Source organism: Lemur catta, chromosome 5, assembly GCF_020740605.2.
Source record: "Lemur catta isolate mLemCat1 chromosome 5, mLemCat1.pri, whole genome shotgun sequence".
NCBI classification, from domain to species: Eukaryota; Metazoa; Chordata; class Mammalia; order Primates; family Lemuridae; genus Lemur; species Lemur catta.
In genome coordinates, this window is record NC_059132.1 from 76062006 (window position 1) to 76081974 (window position 19969).

At 37.2% G+C, this 19969-nt stretch overlaps 1 protein-coding gene across 1 annotated transcript in view; it reads left to right on the forward strand.

The window, feature by feature from the left end:
* Positions 1-5705, forward strand: part of MND1 (meiotic nuclear divisions 1) — a 52006-nt gene extending 46301 nt beyond the window's left edge. The window contains exons 7-8 of the mRNA XM_045552136.1: positions 980-1024; positions 5456-5705. Coding sequence (XP_045408092.1) covers positions 980-1024; positions 5456-5562 — 152 coding nt within the window. The 3' untranslated portion in view covers positions 5563-5705. The remainder of the gene's footprint in view (positions 1-979; positions 1025-5455) is intronic.
* The last annotated feature ends 14264 nt before the right edge of the window (positions 5706-19969 follow it).

Consider the following 19969-nt stretch of genomic DNA (forward strand, 5'->3'; position numbering starts at 1 on the left):
GTTAACAGCAGATTTGAGTGGGCACAAGAAAGAATCAATAAACTGGAAGATAGTTCAATTGAAATTTTCTAATCTGAAGAACAGAAAGAAAAAAATAATGAAGAAAAAATGTTCTTGAATTAGGTAGTGGTGATGGTTGCATACAACTTGTGAATATAATAAAAAACACTGAATTATGTACTTTTATGTGGTGAATTCTATGGTATGTAAATTATCCTTCAATTTTCAAAAATGCCATCAATATAAGTAATATTTATGCCCAGTTGATCATGGCATTGTTATATGCTGTATAGATTAACTTGAAAGACATAATATACATAGAGATACATTTTAAAAGCATTATGTGTCATGCCTGTAAGCCCAGCACTTTGGGAGGCAGAGGCAGGAGGATCACTTGAACCCACAAGTTCGAGGCTACAGTGAACTACTCCTGTACTCTAGCCTGAGCGAGAGAGTGAGACCCTGTCCTTTGATTAATATTAACTTAAAAAGTAAATATTTCTTCCTGTGAGGCTACTTTCTTACCACAAAATTTTTTTGAGGTCAGGCTTATTATAGTTTAATAGTATGCAGTAAAATTCTTACCATTAAATTTAAGTTGTTTTATCGTATTTTGTTATGGTAAGTTGTTTGAGAAACACATCTCATTTAAACTTCTATGTTGTCTTTAAAGGAGCAAGTACAATGATGATGAACATTTAGGAAAGGGAAATTGTTTATATTGACTTTCTATTAATGACTAATGTAGCTGTACCTATCTAAAATTTCCTTGGGAATTTGAGCAGGTTCATAAGATACAATGTTATGTCACTATTTGAACTTTTTTTCATAGCCATCTTATATATATAAATTTTATTAAAATTTTGTTCATATGAAAAAGATATAAATCTGTACATAGCTGAAGATAAGTTTATATATGTAAATATATAAAGTTTTATATATAAATGTGTAAGTTTTACATATATAATTTTTTTTTCAGGTCAAGCAAATAAAGTAGCCAAAGAAGCTGCTAATAGATGGACTGGTATGTATTATAACAACACTGGTAAACTATAGTTAAACTTCTTCCACGCCTACTATAATGTACAATTCATATGCCTTTGTGCTAGCTTTATTCAAAAAAAAAAGAAAGGGCATTTCTGAAAATATATTCATTACTCAAGTTTTTATACATTAAATCATTTCAGTTGTTTCAGGTAAGGTTTTTTTTATAATCTTATTATGAGTCATTTTGTAAAGTATAAAATATTTTTGTAAAACCAATGATTGCTTCTATTAACTGTTGTGCAACTTTTCCCAAGATAAGTCACTTGGGCTAATCACTTAACTCTTATGTATTAATGTAAGATACACCTTTAAGAATTTCATGAAATTCTAAAGATTTATCTTCTTGCTAATAACAATAATAGTTAACATTTGTTGAGGGCCGACTATGTGCCAATTATTTTGTAATTAGTGTCTACGGTGCATTCTCATTTGATCTCCATAATACTCTTGTGAGGAATTAATGATATGATATTTGAGGATAATAATATGATTATTACCCCTAATTTAAAAGATGAAGCTAAAGCTAAGGCTCTCAGGAGTCCAAGGCCACACATGTGCTAGGCAGCAGAACAGGATTAGAATCCAGCATTTCTGATTCCAGAGTCTGAGCCCTCACTCACTACATGATAATGTCTTCTCTGCAAGCCTGCTTGCATGTAAATGCCTCAGAAATCCATTTGTCCAAGGATGTACCTTCTGATCTATACCAGAGATATTCCATAGAAACGGGAATTAATAAGGCATTATCTTGTGTGTCTTAAGGTTTAGGAGAAAGTTAATGAATAGTGATGCTGTGAATTATATACAAATATTATTGTTGTTAAAACCTGTTAGAAAATGACACTGATATTTTTCCAATACTTAATTACAAAACAATGGTAATTGAATTTTTCCACCCCGGTAAGAATCTATAATAATACCTTCACATGGATTTACATATCCTTATTATGTTTCTGTGGGAGAATATGGATAAGGTTAAGTTGACACAGAGATGTAAAAAGCTTCAAGTAACTACATTTAGTCAAAGATGATTAGTCACTGGAAGAAGGGAGATTGGAGCCAGGTTTCCCTGACTCCCTGTCCAGGCCTCTGTGTTTTTCACAAAAAGTTTAATCATTTAAATGAATCATTTTTTTCCTAGTCTTTTTTAGAATCAAGTAGATTGATAAAATCAATATAACTGGCCTTTAGTTTTTTGTAAAATTTTTTGTAAAATTGCAACCTTATTTATTACAAAGTTATTTCCTAAGTAATATAATGCTTTAGTGATAAGAACAGAGGAGGGTAAAAACAGCAAACTAACATTAAAGGAAAGAGAATAATTAAATATATGTCCCACAAAATATAAATAAATAATAAATACAGTGATACTGTATGGATTTGAGAAATATAAAATTGAGTCCTAAAACAGAAGCAAGTAGATTTTTAGGTGAAAAATAAGACAAAAGTCCAAGGTGATTTCCCCCCAGTAGTTCTCAAAACAGCAGCACAGCAAACAGTAGGAACAGGCAGCATGTGTATGTGGTGGAAGCAACTTGACTTTGAAAGGAATCCAAGCTGTGCTCCTAATTTCCTCTATGACCTCTTGAACTTCTCTGAACCTGCTTCCTCATCTGTTCAACGTGGATAAATAATATCTATCTCACATTTTGGGAGAATTAACTAAGACAGCTTGTAAGCCCTTCAGCACAATGTTAGACACATAGGTAAATGCTACTCTTTTCCTTTTCTCTTAAAAAATCCTTTTATGTTTTCCAGTTGATCATAATCTTCCAAAATTATGATTAGAAAAACAGTTGGAACAACTCCCCCCTCCCCCATGTTATTAGCTGTGAAAGAACCTGGAACTTTAAAAATCATGTGGAAGGGAGATATTTTTAGAACAGCAGAAACAGCTGTTAAGAACCATATTTCCATTTGAAGTTACAACTTACTCCTTCCAACATAAACATGTGTTATGAAAAGATGGAGATAAGAGATAAAGTAAATTATACCTCAGAAAATCTCCTTGTCTTCACAACAAACAAAAAGAAAATATCAGTAAAACATACAACTAAAAGTTATCATATAGCTATTAGTTAAGGTTTGCTTTCTTTTTACTTAAAAAACTTCTTAAACTGTATCTAGCCACCACGTATGCTGGGCATAGTGGCTCACGCCTATAATTCTAACATTTTTGGAGGCTGAAGCAGGAGGATTGCTTGAGGTCAGGGGTTCAAGACCAGCCTGAGGAATATAGTGACACCCTGTCTCTAGGAAAAATAGAAAAATTAGCTGGGCATGGTGGCATGTACCTGCAGTCACAGCTGCTAGAGAGGCTGAGGCAGGAGGATCGCCTGAGCTCAGGAGTTTGAGGTTGCAGTGAGCTATGAAGATGACTCCATTGCCCTCATGCCCAGGCAACAGAGTGAGACCCTGTCTCCAAAAAAAAAAAAAATGAACTAGTTGTGCAGACACTGGTAAAACTAACAGATTATCCTGGAGTACCGCATGCTATTAATTAAATATTCTCTCTTACTTTACTATGAAAAGTGAAGATTCATTTTTGATTGTTACAAAGAGTAAAGATCATTTTAATATCTGTTGACATTCTATAACACTTTAACTGAAAGAAATGAGAACATGTTAACACTGCTCTATTTGATGCTGTGGTATTCACCTTAGAAATAAACTTCATTTTAGAAATTTATTTATCATTATTTGATACTTGGAATTAAACTTCCATAGAAACAACGCTTTAAAAAGTGATCAAACTCCATGTGTGAATGTGCTGGGGATGAGCAAAATACTACAGACAGGGTGGCTTATACAACAGAAATTTATTTTCTCACCATTCTGGAAGCTGAAAGTTCAAGATCAAGGTGTTTGTAGGTTTGGTTTCTTCTGAAGCCTTCTGTCTCCTTGGTTTCAAGATGTCTGCCTTTTCCCTGTATCTTCTCACTGTCTTTCCTCTGTGTCTCAAGCAGTGTGTCCAAATTTCATTTTCTTATAAAGACACCAATCAGATTGGATTTGGGTCCATCCTAAAGGCATCATTTTAACTTGATCACCTCTTTAAAGATCCTGTCTTCAATATGGTCACATTATGAGGTAGTGGGAGTTAAGACTTCAACATATGAATTTGGGAGGTGTGATGATTCAGCCCATACCACTCCAAAAGAACCTATTTTAACCCTTTCCTTCATTATCAGTACTGATATAGTGCTTAACATTTTACAGAATACTCTGACATACCAGAAAACTTTATACCATTATTTTTCTGTGTTTATAAAACATTTTCATTATGAAGGTTGTATATGTACATTAAAGAAATAGTGAAGCCGGGCGTAGTGACTCATGCCTGTAATCCTAGCACTCTGGGAGGCTCAGGCGGGAGGATCACTTGAGTTTAGGAGTTGGAGACCAGCCTGAGCAAGAGAAAGACCCCGTCTCTACTAAAAATAGAAAAATTAGCTGGGCATTGTGGCACTCACCGGTAATCCCAGCTACTCGGAAGGCTGAGGCAGTAGGATGGCTTGTGCCCAGGAGTTTGAGGTTGCTGTAAGCAATGATGATGCCCCTGCACTCTACTTGGGGTGACAATGTAAGATTCTGTCTTAGAAAAAAACAAAAAGAAAGAAATATGTGAAATTAAGGAAAAAACCCTGTCATTCCAACCCCGCCGAGTGCAGCCCCTGGTGGCACATTGGTGGTGTCCTGCATCCCCGCTGCCTGTGCATGGGCACCTTTCCTGATGAGTGACATTCGGATTGCTTTTATTTTTTTCTATTACTGCACTATGTGAAGATCCTTGACCAAAAATCTTTGTACACAATTTGTTTTATTTCCTTGGGATAAATTCCCTTAAGTAGATATAACACTTTTTCAGTGGGAAAATGCATTTTAAATTCCCCCTAGGGGATATTGAGGACACTTCTGTTCCTATCTTAGTCTTAAGAGGGGAGACGCCCTTTCCTCCTCCCCACCCCTCTCCCTCACACAGGCCTGATTGTCTGGAAGCCATTACTCTCTGTGGGAAAGGAAGAAGGGTCTGGAGAAAATGTGTTCCCTTTGGGAACAGAAGCCACTCTAATTCCAGAGGTAACAGTCCTGGCCCCTGCCGTGGAAATGCAGAAAAGATACCATTAACCTGTCCCTGACTTTGTATTCAATATTATTCTAAGTCAGGTATTCTTTAGCAGCAGTCAACTTACTGAATTTTTAAATATGATGTCAACTTGTTCAAAATAGTTTTTAAATATAATATTTTTTCTATAATTAGTTGCCATTACAATTGAAAATACAGAAAACTATTTTGATACTTCTGAGAGCTAATAGAAGAAAGTATAGAACAAGGAAGATAATTATACTTGAACTGTTTTATGATTGTGTTTTTAGTTCTCAAAAGTATTCTCAATTTTCTCTATAGATAATATATTTGCAATAAAATCTTGGGCCAAAAGAAAATTTGGACTTGAAGAAAATAAAATTGATAAAAATTTTGGAATTCCAGAAGACTTTGACTACATAGACTGAAATGCTTGATGGTGGTGAAGGATGGATCTATGAGCTTGTGAATATGTAAATTTATAAATAATATCCACCTAGATGTACTGAATTGTCCTTTGCTTGTAACTGTTTTTCATTTTATTAATTTTAAATAAAGTATAAAATTCTGATGTTCTTCACCCTTTTTGGTAGGTCAAAAGCAGGATGATAGCTGTATTCCCACTGTGCCCATCAGCGTAGCACAGTAAAGCACTCCACACACCTCAGTCAAGTCCGGCTACAAGTGTTATTCTACATTACAAAAGATCAGGCCAGGCGCGGTGGCTCAGGCCTGTAATCCTAGCACTCTGGGAGGCCGAGGTGGGCGGATCGCTCGAGGTCAGGAGTTCGAGACCAGCCTGAGCAAGAGCGAGACCGTCTCTACTAAAAATAGAAACAGATTATCTGGCCAACTAAAAATATATATAACCAGGCATGGTGGCGCATGCCTGTAGTCCCAGCTACTCGGGAGGCTGAGGCAGTAGGATCGCTGAAGCCCAGGAGTTTGAGGTTGCTGTGAGCTAGGCTGACGCCACGGCACTCACTCTAGCCCAGGCAACAGAGTGAGACTCTGTGTCAAAAAAAAAAAAAAAAGATCAAAAATGTCTCACACACGCACACGCACACGCACACACATGCATGCACCCACCCCTCTACACCTAAATGCGTGGAAATAATCTTTAAAACCCTAACGGCTGCTTACTATTTCCCAGTTGTGATTGATACTCAGTATACTGCATCATCCTTGCAAATTTCTTACCAAAAAAAAAAAAAAAAAAAATACAAAAAGTTTGTGTTCCTCAAATTTACAGTTAAGTAGTAATTCCTCAGATATGAAACTACTTTTTTTTGAGTTTTTGATAACTTTCTACTAGAAAGAACAAGCATATGGCCCTTTAATATGATATATAGTGATGGGTCACTTATCAATGGGGATACATTCTGAGAAATGCATCGTTCAGCAATTTTGTCATTGTGCAAACATCATGGAGTGCACTTACACAAACTTAGGTGGTATAGGCTACTGCCCACCTAGATTATATGGTCTAGCCTATTGCTTCTAGGCTACAAACCTGTACAGCATGTTACTGCACTGAATACTGTAAGCAATTGGAACACAATGGTAAGGATTTGTGTATCTAAACATACAGAAGGTACAGTAAAAATATGGTATGAAAGATTAAAAATACACCTGTGTAGGGCACTTACCATGAATGGAGCTTGCAGAACTGGAAGTTGCTCTGGGCGAATCTGTGAGTGAGTGTGAAAGCCTAGGGCATTCCTGTACGCTATTTCAGACTTTATTAACACTATATGTAGGCTATACTAAATTTATTTTACAATTTTTTCTTCAATAATAAATTAACCTTAGCTTACCGTAACCTTTTTACTTTACAAACTTTTAAATTTTTTAATTTTTGATTCTTGTAATAACACTTTGCTTAAAATACAAACACATGTACAATTGTACAAAAGTATTTTTTATATCCTATAAGCCTTTTTCTGTTTTAAAATTTTTTTATTTCTTTTTAGTTTTTAAACTTTTTCATTAAAAACTCAGAAACACACACATTAGCCTAGGCCTACACAGGGTCGGGATCATCCATGTCACTGTCTTCCACCTCCACACCTTGTCCCACTGGAAGGTCTTCAGGGGCAATAGCACACTTGGAGCTGTCATCTCCTATGGCAACAACGCCTTCTTCTGGAATACCTCCTGAAGGACCTGCCTGAGGCTGTTTTACAGTTAACATTTTTTTAATAAGGAGTACACTCTAAAATAATGATAAAAGTATAGTATGTTGAATACATAAAACAGTAACAGTCATTTATTATCAAGTATTATGTATGGTACATAATTGTATGTGCATACTTTTATATGTCTGGCAGTGTAGTAAGTTCACACCAGCATCAGCATGAACACGGAACACGTAGTGATACAGGGTTACCATGGCTATGATGTCACAAAGCGATAGGAATTTTTCTGTTCCATTATAATCTTATGGGACCACTGTAATATATCCAGTCTGTTGACCAAATGTTGTTACATGGCACATATTTGTAGTTATGTTTGTATAGCACACATCAACTATATAGAATTCTGGGATTATTTTTCAACTATCTAAAGAGAGGTATATCTTTTTCTAGTTCAGTTTGGCCACTTAGAGCATTTGCAGGTACGCCAAAACAAATTTAAAGAAAAAATCAAAATTAATGTTTGTGATGCCCTTTGTACATATACCTTAATTTTTTGACACCGTCCAATTTTGGTATTCTTTTAAGTAACTTGTGTGAAATACTCCATATGTCTGAAGTGACCCAGATGGCATCCAAACCCTTCCTTAGTGAATCTGGCCTTTGTATCACAGGAGGTTGCTCTGGGCCTACTTAATCACTTCCTGGAGATGGGTGGGAGCAAACTGGTCCATCTTTGTTTTCGAGACTAATTCATGTTGCCTTAGGGCAACAGCTCTTCTAACAGAGAAAGTATTTGATGTAAAAGACAAAGGACAAAAAATAAAAATAACCCACCATAAACTTTTCCCTAAAACACTAATCATGGGAATTATAAAATTTCTCAGACCCACTTGGCTATTTATTAGAAGAGATACTTACTTGTTTAGAAAGAAGGTATGTATGTTCAAAAAAGAAGCTATCTCTAATGATCCTTAAAAGATGCTATTTAATAAATAGGCAAATTTTTTTAACTTACATCTTTGAAGGGCTGGCACAGAATGAGTGAGGTGGGGTCTGCCCATGAGGTAACCAGAGGTTCTGGCCCCTTCCTTAGCCATTATGTGCTGGTGAATGTTTAATAACTGTCGGAGGGGGGGCTGATTTATAGACTTTGCCTATGTGTGTGGTGTGATACTCCCAGCACGGCCAGTTTCAGGCTGCCAATGTGATGACAGTGCCAGAAGGGAAAAGATGCTCAGTGGTGCACCGTGATGTAGCATTTCTCCCATGCAGATACAATAGATAGTAATCTCAAGAGCACAGTAAAATGTAGTAAAATAATTAAGGAATGAAGAGTTTTCAGTATTTAGTACCTATGTCTTTAATATATATTTCACCATAGTTTCTGTAACTTGATCTTAATGATGGCTGTTTAACCACTGGCTCCCTGTTAAACAGTCGACTTACCTGCTCCTGCACATCACTGCTGTCAGTCTTTAAGAGCTGCTTTTGCGTTTGCTCTTGCCTGAAATCAGAGACACTGATTAAGAAGCCCGTCTCAGTAGTTCGTGCTGCAGTCCCAGCTACTCAAGGCTGAGGAGGGAGGATCTTTGAACTCAGGAGCTCAAGGCCAGCCTAGGCAACATAGTGAGACCTCATCCCAAAAAAGAAAGAAAAAGGCCCGGGGGCACTGGTCTAGCCAAGCTCCAGATAATCCTTAGTCTTGGGTTGGTTTTATTGACCTGGAGATTTAGTACAACTTGGGGAGACTAGAATCACATTACAAGTTATCCAGGGCCCAATCTGATTCAGTAAGTCGTGCTATAATTGATAATCCTAGTATCTTTTCAATGCATGGTGAAGCTTAAAAAGATATTTAAGAGCTGATATCCAATGTATCAACCTCCTTCACACATAGTTATTTTTTAAATCTCACAAATAATATCTGTCCTAGTTTTAAGGGATTCTAAAGAATTTTACAATCTCCTGGAAGATTTCACAATTGTCCAGGGCCAGCTCAAATCACTGAAATGTCTTTCTGAGGTTACGCCAGGACCAAAGCACTCCGTAAGGAAGAATTGGGTATGACTTCCTCTGATATTTGCCACATCATTAGTCTAATGGGATTGGAAAGTTCTTGGCCTATCTCAGAAAGAGATGCTATTATCCTTAACATTATCAAATATGATTCTCTTTAAGGGATTAGAAAAGGAAATGAGTACAGCTGGCAACCCAGAAGCAAGCACCAACCTAATATGTAATAATTCTTGAGCAGAAAAGTCTAAATCGTAAATGTAATACTGTTTTTTGAGAACATGATTGGAATAAAATATCTAGAAAACATTTTTCAACTAATATGATATCCATTGTAAGAGCAATTAAAATGTGACAGATGGTGGAATGATGTCTCAAAATTATGCATAAACTCCCTTTCAGGATATGTTTCCTGGATGTTGTTTGTATGCCAGGAAGAAAATGCAATGATGAAATGACCCACTGCAGTGAATTTATATATTATACTTATCCCAGTTTGATTTTTTTAAAAAAATTATTTGTGAGAGATTGAAGTCAGACAATGTGGCTGTCTTCTTCCAAAGAACTCATTGTTGACTCTCAAGGTTACTGGTTTCTATTAACCAAGATTAGTAAACTACTACCCTGAGGGCAAAATCCAAGGCCTATTTTTTACTATTTATTTTTTTAATGATGTAAAAATAACAGGAATATAGGACAGAGATTGCATGTAGCCTATAAATCCTAAAATAGTTACTATCTGACCCTTTATAGAAAAAGTTTGTCAACCCTGAAGAGTCAAAAACTGACAGCCTGTAGGCTAGATATGAACCCCCAAGATGTATTTTATTTTGCCCAAACTGTATTTTATTTTTAATTTAAATTAGTTGCAAACCTATTCAGACTGTAAACGTCACATGCAAATTGGGATTTTCATCTTCTTTGGGAGATAATGATTTAACAACCCTAAATCCTCATTTCACGTGGCTGCAAATCAGCTAGAGGAAGTAGGACTAGCTCTATAGGATTATGAAGTACTGAATTCATTTGTTTGAGGAATGCCAGCACACAGCTTTCTTCTTTAAGTCACAGTTTTGTTCCAAGTTGACAGATTGACTTGAGCTCAAACTTTAGTTTCAACTTTTCTAATTCTAGATGAAAAAAAAATCTTGGTGCTATTTTTTATTGAGATGTATCAAATTTTTAGATTAATTTAGGGAGAACTGATATCTTGATTATGAAAAAACAGCCTATCCAAGAACAAGGGATTCCTTTCCATTTGCTCAAGTATACTTTTGTGTTTTCCCAGTGGTTTTGTCATTATCTTTACATAGGTTTTTCACATTTCTTAAGTATATTCTCAAATATTTTATCTTTATTGTTGCCATTCTACATGGGATTTTCTTTTCCATTTTATTATACCTTCTAGCTGGCCTCATTTATGTCTCTGAAGGCTTTTAATTTTGCATACTAATTTTTTTATTTTTTAGAAATAGGAGTCTTGCTCCGTCTCCTAGGCTAGAGTTCAGTGGCACTATCATAGCTCCTGCAACCTCGCACTCCCTGGCTCAAGAGTTCCTTCTGCCTCAGCCTCCTGAGTAGCTGGAACTACAGGGACGAATCATCACACCTGGCTACTTTTTTAAATTTTTTGTTGAAACAGGGTCTTGCTATATTGCCCAGGCTGGTCTCAAACTCCTGGGCTCAAGCTATCTTCCCACCTTGGCCTCCCAAAGTGCTGGGATTACAGGTGTGAGTCACCATACCTGGGCTGATTATGCATGTTAATTTTATATTCTGCTATCTGGCTAAATTCTTTTTTGTTTGCTTTATAATTTTCTGAAGTTTTCCAGGTACACTACCATATCATCTTCAAATAGACATACTGTTTTTTTAAAATACAGTCTCCCTCTGTCACCTGGGCTAGAGTGCAGTGATGTCAGCCCAGCTCACAGCAACCTCAAACCCCTGGGCTCAAGCGATCCTCCTGTCTCAGCCTCCCAAGTAGCTGGGACTACAGGCATGTACCACCAGGCCCAGCTAATTTTTTCTATTTTTTAGTTGTCTAGCTAATGTTTTTTTCTATTTTTAGTAGAGACGGGTCTCCCTCTTGCTCAGGCTGTCTCAAACTCCTGAGCTCAAGCAATCCTCCCACCTCAACCTCCCAGAGTGCTAGGATTACAGGTGTGAGCCACTGTACCCGGCCTAAATATGCATACTTTTAATTCTTTGCCAATTCTTACCCTTCTGATTATATTCTCTTATCCAGTTACATTGACTAAAACCACTTATACAACTGTAGTAAGGACAGAAAGCATCCTTGCCTTGTTTTCAGCATTAATAGGAATGCCTTTAGTATTTCTGCATTAAATGAAATGCTGGCTTTTATAATATATAATGTTAAGAAAATATTCATCTAATCCTATTTTCTCAAGTGTTTTTATAAGGAATGTTGAATTTGTCAAAAGACTTTTTCTGCATCTACGGAGATAATCATATTATCTTTCTCCTTAAATCTATTTATAAGATAAGGGATATTAATATATTTCCCAATGCTCAACCATCCATACACTCCTGGCATAAGACTTCCTTGGTACTGATGAATTATTTTCTTAACGTTGTGTTGGAGTCTATTTGGCAATATTTGGAGAATTTTTGCATCAGTATTCATAATTTTCTCTTTAGTGCTTTCCTTACACATTTGGGTATCAATGTTATACTTGCTTCATAAAAAAATATTTGAAAGTTTTCCCTCATTTCATATGTTCTGAAACAATTGATGTAACATTGAGACTATTTAGTCTCTAAAGATATTCAAGTATAATTTTATTTTATTTATTTTTTAATCAGGCAGCCCCAAACCAGAACAGGTTCAGATTGACCCCCTCAACTATAATTTTACAACAGGAACAAAAACAAAAATTAGGTCATTCTACACATATTGGTCAACAATGTTTTGTCTTTCATTTAAAACCATTATTAGACATCTTCACCAGTCAGTCATAGATTTACCTCATTTGTTTTACTTGCTAGATGGTATTTCCTCGTAAAGATATACTATATTTAACCAAGATTGATTGAGGGACATTTGGTTTGTTGCAGTTTCATGTTATTTCAGACAATATTTCAAAGAATACTTATATCTGTTTGAACATTTGTGGGAGTTCTCAGGATGAATTCCTTGACAAAAAGAAGTCCCTATTAATGAACAATTTATCTTCTAAAAGGAATGTGAGAATATAAGGCAGAGCTGAGTTTTACAGAAAAGGAGAGGAAGGGTAATGGCTTTGAGGACTTTTTAAATTGCTTTTTCCATGCATTTTCAGAAATGAACTCTAATTTTTTATTAAAAAGATTTGTATAATATGAGCTGGGAATCTATTATCAAAAACAGATTTATAAAAAATACTGCCTTTTAGTTGGAATTTATTAATGAAAAAGAAAATTTGTAATTAATATCCATGTGTCTTTAGGTTAAAGATTGGCTTTCAAAAGTTGAATCCCAAATAGTTTCTAAAAAACCTCTCTAAAATATACCTTACCAATTTGGAGACTAGATATCATGCAGAAAGGGTGAGTTATTTTGTAAGCCTGAACTTGGAAGGCATCATGTTTCTCATAACATTTTGAAAAGTAACTATGGGAACTTTTAACTCATTTAAATTGAACAGATGTGTAAATTTTTTTCTGTCCAGTTGTGGTTGTTACTGTGTTTAAGCAAACGTACTTTTTGATTGCATGTGTTTCCTGTGTTATGTGAGCTCTGGAAACCCACACCTGACTGAATTTAACTTGCTTAGATTTGATTTGATCCTTAGGTCAACTGGAACAAATGTTTTACCTTTAAGTACCCTAATAAAATAAGTTTGTACCTGTAGGGATTGAAAAGGTCTATTTGTTTTAACAGATAAAAGCACACTTTTGCTGGGTGTGGTGGCTCACCCGTGTAATCTTAGCACTCTGAGAGGCCAAGGCGGGAGGATTGCTTGAGGTCAGGAGATCAAGACCAGCCTGAGCAAGAGCGAGACCCTGTCTCTATTGAAAATAGAAAAAATTAGCTGGGCATGGTGGCACACGCCTGTAGTCCCAGCTACTCAGGAGGCTGAGAAAGAAGGATCACCTGAGCCCAGGAGTGTGAGGCTGCAGTGAGCTAGGCTGACCCCGCTGCACTCTAGCCCAGGTGACAGAGCAAGACTCCATCTCAAAAAAAAGAAAAAAAAACAAACCCCCCCCCCCCCCCAAAACCCCGCCACTTTTTATAACAACACTTCCCTTAATGGATCCAGAAAAATAACTTCTTTTTTGGAAGAGTGTCAGCATTTGATGTACCACAGCTTCAGGGAATAAAATGCCCAGATATCAAAATTATTTTGCATAACCATAATTGAAAGTGTCTAAGAGATTGTTTAACTTTTCTCATATTTTAACAGAATATTTAGAAGCAGTGACAACCATATTAAATTGTAATGTTAATGGTATTATAATAAGATTGTTTTAGGAGTAAGGTGATAATGTTGGACCTAAGTATATTTTGAAGGGTCAGATGACCTTCTTCCTACTAGACAAAAGCTCCATGAGGGCATATTGATTTGTTTTTCTCTGTAGGCCCAAAGCACCTCACATGGTATTATAATATAAAAGAATTACAACCTCAAAGTACACCTCTTGGGGGACCAGAGTCTACCATGGACACAGAAGAACATCTCGGCAGCTGGCTCTATCACACAAGCATCAACCAACGTCAGGGAGAACAATAACATAGCCCATCATAGCATCTTCCAACTCAAGCAAACAGGGTATGGCTGATTCACACAAGTACCATCCACCATCACCAGAGTAAGTAAGCTCAGGGACTTAACTCACTACACATTGTTGGGAAGAGGTGAAGACAGCAAGTCAGAGGTAACCTTAGAGGTACACCAAACCTGCTAGAACACTCCATAGGCACCTCAGGACCAGCACTCCTCTCTCTGGCATACTCAGGGATTGATCATCAGGGACCTGGAGGCAGGCCCATAAGCCAGGCCTAGCTCCTCCAGGTCTTGACCAAGAGGCCAGATGAGAAGGAATCAGTGAAAGAACTCTGGAAACAAAAAATCAGAGTGAAAGGACACAATCAAAAGAAAACAAAAACTCCGTACCAATGAATGCCAACCAAAACAAAAAGATTTAAATGACAGATGAAGAATTCTGAATGTGGATCATAAGGAAGCTCAATGAAATACAAGAGAAAATAGAAACCCAACACAAAGAAACCACACAAACAATGCAGGAAATGAATGGAAAATTTACTAAGTAAAGCAAATTATTAAAAAAATCAAACAGAACTTCTGAAAATGAAAAATTCATTCAAAGGAGTGCAAAACACAGTGGAAAACCTTAAGAATAGTTTAGATCAGGGAGAAGAAAGAATCTCAGAGCTTGAAGACAACACCTTTGAGTTAAACAAGTCAGTCAAAGAGAAAAATCTGAGAAACAAGAGGAATGAATAAAACCTGTATGAAATATGAGACTATGTAAAGTGGTCTAACATAAGAATCATAGGCATCCCTAAGGGCAAAGAAGAAAATACACAAGGGTTGGAAAACTTATTTGAGGGAATAATGGGGGAAAGTTTCCCTGGCCTTGCTAGAAATCTAGATACACAGGTACAAGAAGCTCAAAGGACCGCTGGGAGATTCATCACGGAGAGGCAATCACCACAACATAAGACTCATCAGACTGGCCAAAGTTAACACAAAAGAGGCACTGCTACAAGCCATAAGGCAAAAGCAGCAGGTAACTAAGAAAGGAAAACTCATCAGAGACTAACTGGAGACTTCTCAACTGAGACCTTACAAGCCAGAAGGGATTGGGGTCTCATTCTCAGTCTTCTCAAACAGAATAATGGCCAGCCTAGAATTTTGTGTACTGCAAAACTAAGTTTCTTAGGAGAAATAAAGACTTTGTCAGACAAACAAACACTGAGGGAATTTATCAAGACCAGACCTGCCCTGCAGGAAGTACTCAGAACGGTATTATACACGGATCAGCACAGTAGACACCCACGGTGTAAAATCACCTAAAAGCTAAAGATCAGAGCCCAGATACCACAGTAGCTCAAGAGGTAAAACAAAGCAATAAAGTTTCAACTCAATGGGATGAACAGAAACCCACCCCACTTATCAATTCTTTCAATAAATGTGAATGGCTTCAACTCCCCACTCAAGAGACATAGGCTGTCTGAATGGATAATAAAACACAAGCCAAGTGTCTGCTGTTTCCCGGAAAAACATCTAACCCACAAGGACTCATTCAGACTCAAGGTGAAGGAATGGAAAACGATATTCCGTGCAAATGGAAAACAAAAGAAAGCTGGTGTAGCCATTCTCATATCAGATAACATAGACTTCAAATCAGCAAAAGTATATATAGACAAAGATGGTCATTATATAATGGTGAAGAGAACAATTCAAGAGGAAGACATAACAATTCTAAATATTTATTCACATAACACAGGTGCACCCATATTTGTAAAGTAAACCCTACCTGATCTAAACAAAATGATAAACAACAGCATCGCAATAGCTGGGGACTAAGGAGGTGAAAGACCTCTACAGGGAGAACTACAAAACACTGAGGAAGGAAATTGCAGAGGATGTAAACAAATGGAAAAAATGGATCAGCAGATCCACATTGTTAAAATGTCTCTACTACCCAAAGTTATTTACAGATTCAATGTAATCCCCATTAAAATACCAACATCATTTTTTGCAGACCTAGAAAAAATAATTCTGTACTTCATATGGAACTAGAAAAGACCCTGAATAGCCAAAGCAACCTTAAGCAAAAGAACAAATCAAACTTTTCTAGATGTCAGCCTAGGCAAAGAATTTATGAAAAAGACCCCAAAGGCAATCACAGCAACAAAAAAGATAAATGGGACCTGATTAAATTAAAAATCTTCTGCACAGCCAAGGAAACAATCAGTAGTGAGAACAGATAACCTACAGAAAGGGAGAAAATATTTGCATGCTATATATCTGATAAAGGGCTAATAACCAGAATCTACAAAGAACTCAAGCAAATCAGCAAGAATACATCAAACAACCCCATTAAAAAGTGGGCAAAAGACATGAGCAGGGCTTTTCAAAAGAAGATAGATTAATGGCTAGTAAACATGAAAAAATGCTCAACATATCTAATCATTGGGGAAATGCAAATCGAAACCACAATGAGATATCACCTAACTACAGTGAGAATGGATTTTATCAAAAAGTCCCAAAAGAACAGATGCTGGTGTGGATGCAGAGAGAAAGGAACACTTACACACCCTTTGTGGAACTGCAAACTAGTTCAGCCTCTGTGGAAAGTAGTATGGAGATACCTCAAAGAACTAAAAGTAGACCTACCATTCAATCCAGTAGTCCCACTACTGGGTATTTACCCAAAGGAAAAAAAAAACATTTTATAAAAAAGACACATGCACTCGAATGTTTATAGCAGCAAAATTCACAATCACAAATATGTAGAAACAACCCAAGTGCCCATCAATACATGAGTGGATTAATAAAATGTGTCGTATGTATACCATGGAGTATTAATTAGCCATTAAAAAAATGGTGAATCAATATCTTTTGTAACAACCTGGGTGGAACTAGAGACCAGTCTCCTTAGTGAAGTATGGCAAGAATGGGAAAACAAACACCATAGGTACGCACTATTAAATTGGAACTAAATGATCAACACTCATGTGGACATATGGTAGTAAAATTCAATGGAAATCAGGCAGGTTGGAGTGGGGACGAGGGGATGGGTAAATTCACACCTAACGGGTACAGTACACACTATCGGGGTGATGGACACACTTATAACTTTGACTCAAATGATACAAAAATAATTCATGTAACCTAAACATTTGTACCCCCATAATATTCTGAAATTTAAAAAAAAAGAATTACAACCTCATAATCTCTAGCCTCCAGTGGACTCTGAGTATTGCTTATCAACGCTTTTATTTAAGTTATAATTGGCCTTATTCCAGAAGGGCTATAAGGCAGCTGTTACTTTTCACTCAGTTTTCCTCTCAATCACTACAACTATTTCAAACATTTGCCACTCAGGCCTCTGCACTCAACCATGCTTTCCTCAATTTTCTCTATTAAAAACTAATAATAATTTGAGCACTTCAGACATGATCTCAATTTGCTAATCTATCTCTCTACATACAGTTATTTTCATGCCCTTACTTCCTGTTCAGGCCAACCTCTCCACTATTGCCCATGGCTCAACTCCCTCCGCTGAGAACTTGCTTCATTTTTCTCTTCCTCCCCTCCCCCAATATCTTCACCATTCTCTCCTCCTCTACTGCCTGATCTTTTCATTTTTGTTGTTTTGTTTTGTTTTGTTTTGTTTTAGAGACAGGGCCTCACTCTGTCACCCAGGCTGGAGTGCCGTGGTATGATCATAGCTCATTACAGCTTTGAACTCCTAGGCTCAAGTGATCCTCCTGCTTGGGCCTGTAGCTGGGACTACAGGCATGCGCCACCACACCTAATTAATTTTTCTGTAGTTTGTAGAGACGGGGTCTTGCTTTGTTGCCCGGGTTGGTGCCTGATCTTTCTTAACACATCACTACAGTGTTTTATCAAACTATGTCACCAGATAGAATAAATACCATTCCTTCTTACATTCTGACACCTAGGGATCAGCTAAGTTGTTCAAGTCATTCCTTATACTTGTTATTCACATTCATTCAACAAACCTTTTTTCTCGATTAAACCATTCAAACATTCATTTACTATCTTCTATTTGCCCAACATTATATTAGATATTGATACAAAGATAAATGAGGTCAATTAGTCCTTGCCTCAAAGAACTCACTATCAAGTGTATGAGGCAGACACATGCACAGGCAATTATAAACCATGAAGAAAGCCAGGGAGTGGTGCACACAAGCTATTAGGGTAGCACTGAAGAGGAGCCCTCCCCAACCTACACCTGTACTCTTTATTTTATTTATTGATTTATTTGAGACAGAGTCTCTGTTGCCTGGGCTAGAGTGCTGTGGCATCAGCCTAGCTCACAGCAACCTCAAACTCCTGGGCTCAAGCCATCCTTCTGCCTCAGCCTCCCGAGTAGCTGGGACTACAGGCATGTGCCACCATATCCAGCTAATTTTTTCTATATTTTTAGTTGTTTGGCTAATTTCTTTCTATTTTTTTTAGTAGAGACGGGGTCTCGCTCTTGCTTAGGCTGGTCTCGAACTCCTGAGCTCAAACGATCCACCCGCCTTGGCCTCCCAGAGTGCTAGGATTACAGGGATGGGCCACTGCGCCTGGCCCTGTCTTCTTTCTTAAACACAGATAAAACAATTGGCCTCACAGATACAGAGATTGTTTGGAGAATTAAAGCAAAATTATGTAGATACAGCAATTAATACTGTGCTCTAGCTATTACAGAGTATCTGCTCAATAGAAGGTAGTTATATCATTCTGAATATTTAGGGATTTCTTACCAGGAAGAACTAAATTCTCAATGCAAACACAGTGACAGAGGTTATTGCCACAGGTGCCCTGCCCCTAGGGCCCGGACAATGCCAGAGCTCACCCCCACTTTGGAGTCCCTATTGTTGCTGCTAGGCGCCTACTTTTCCCTGCCCACCCCACCACCACCTTCCAACCAGCCTCTGCTCTTCTTCACGGTGGAATTCAGGGCATTCTCCACTCCTAAGAGCAAGGGAAAAAGAGTTACAGAAATCCCAACTGAGAAGTCAGGAAACATTTTCTTATAGAAAAGCATTGTTATACATGGTGGTTATCTTTAGTAAAATTGCTTATGGCTAAATGGGCTTCTTTGGCCATATCTGGAAATCTAAACCACCACATCTAAAATTGTTTCTATGGGAAACTATGTTCCAAGTTCCTAACAGCTAACTTAGAAATGAACTATTGGAATGCATCTTGTTTGGGGACAGTCTGTAGGTCAACATTCATAACTCATTGTCAATGAAAAAGGAAATGACATTTCTTCTGCCATTACTGAAACGTACTGCACATGTATTTCTGTAACTGTTTCTTGAGGACACCACGTATCTAAAGTTATTTAAAATAGTAGCCACATAAACCCATCAGATTGAATTGATATTCTGCATCTAATTATATTTCAGCTACTAACTCCAGCAACTACGTAAGATGTGCTTGTTAGGTGTCTTGTAGACATTTTTAGAATCTAATGTTTTGAAGGACAGCAGAGAGAGTCTTGCTTTTGTAGCACTCCCCCTGTGGTTACGTAACTGCCGTGCTGAGCCGTGTCCTCCCTCTCCCTTTTCCTCCTGGGAGGCTTCTCTGCCCATGTATGGTAACTGTTCCACCACAGTTCTTGGTACTGAAACGAGCAAGTAGAACCCTTATTAGGATCCAAGCTTAAAAGTTAAACAGCTCAGAGGCTAAGATTAAGGATCTCCTGTGTGTAGAGTCCTGTAGATGCTACGTAGATCAACAAAATGGAGTTTAAGACAAGGTTGTTCAAAGAGAGGAAAATATAATATATAAATGTAAGTGATCTGTAGGTCGGTGTCCTAACAAAAAACCAATCAGCTGCCGTGTTTTAAATTCCTCCTGTCACAAATCTCAAGAAAGCGTTTTTCTGTCTCATTTCTGCTTTGTGTGATTACCAGGAAAAGAATCAGGTGTGTCTTTCCTGTCTCTTCTTTTTCTATGTCCCG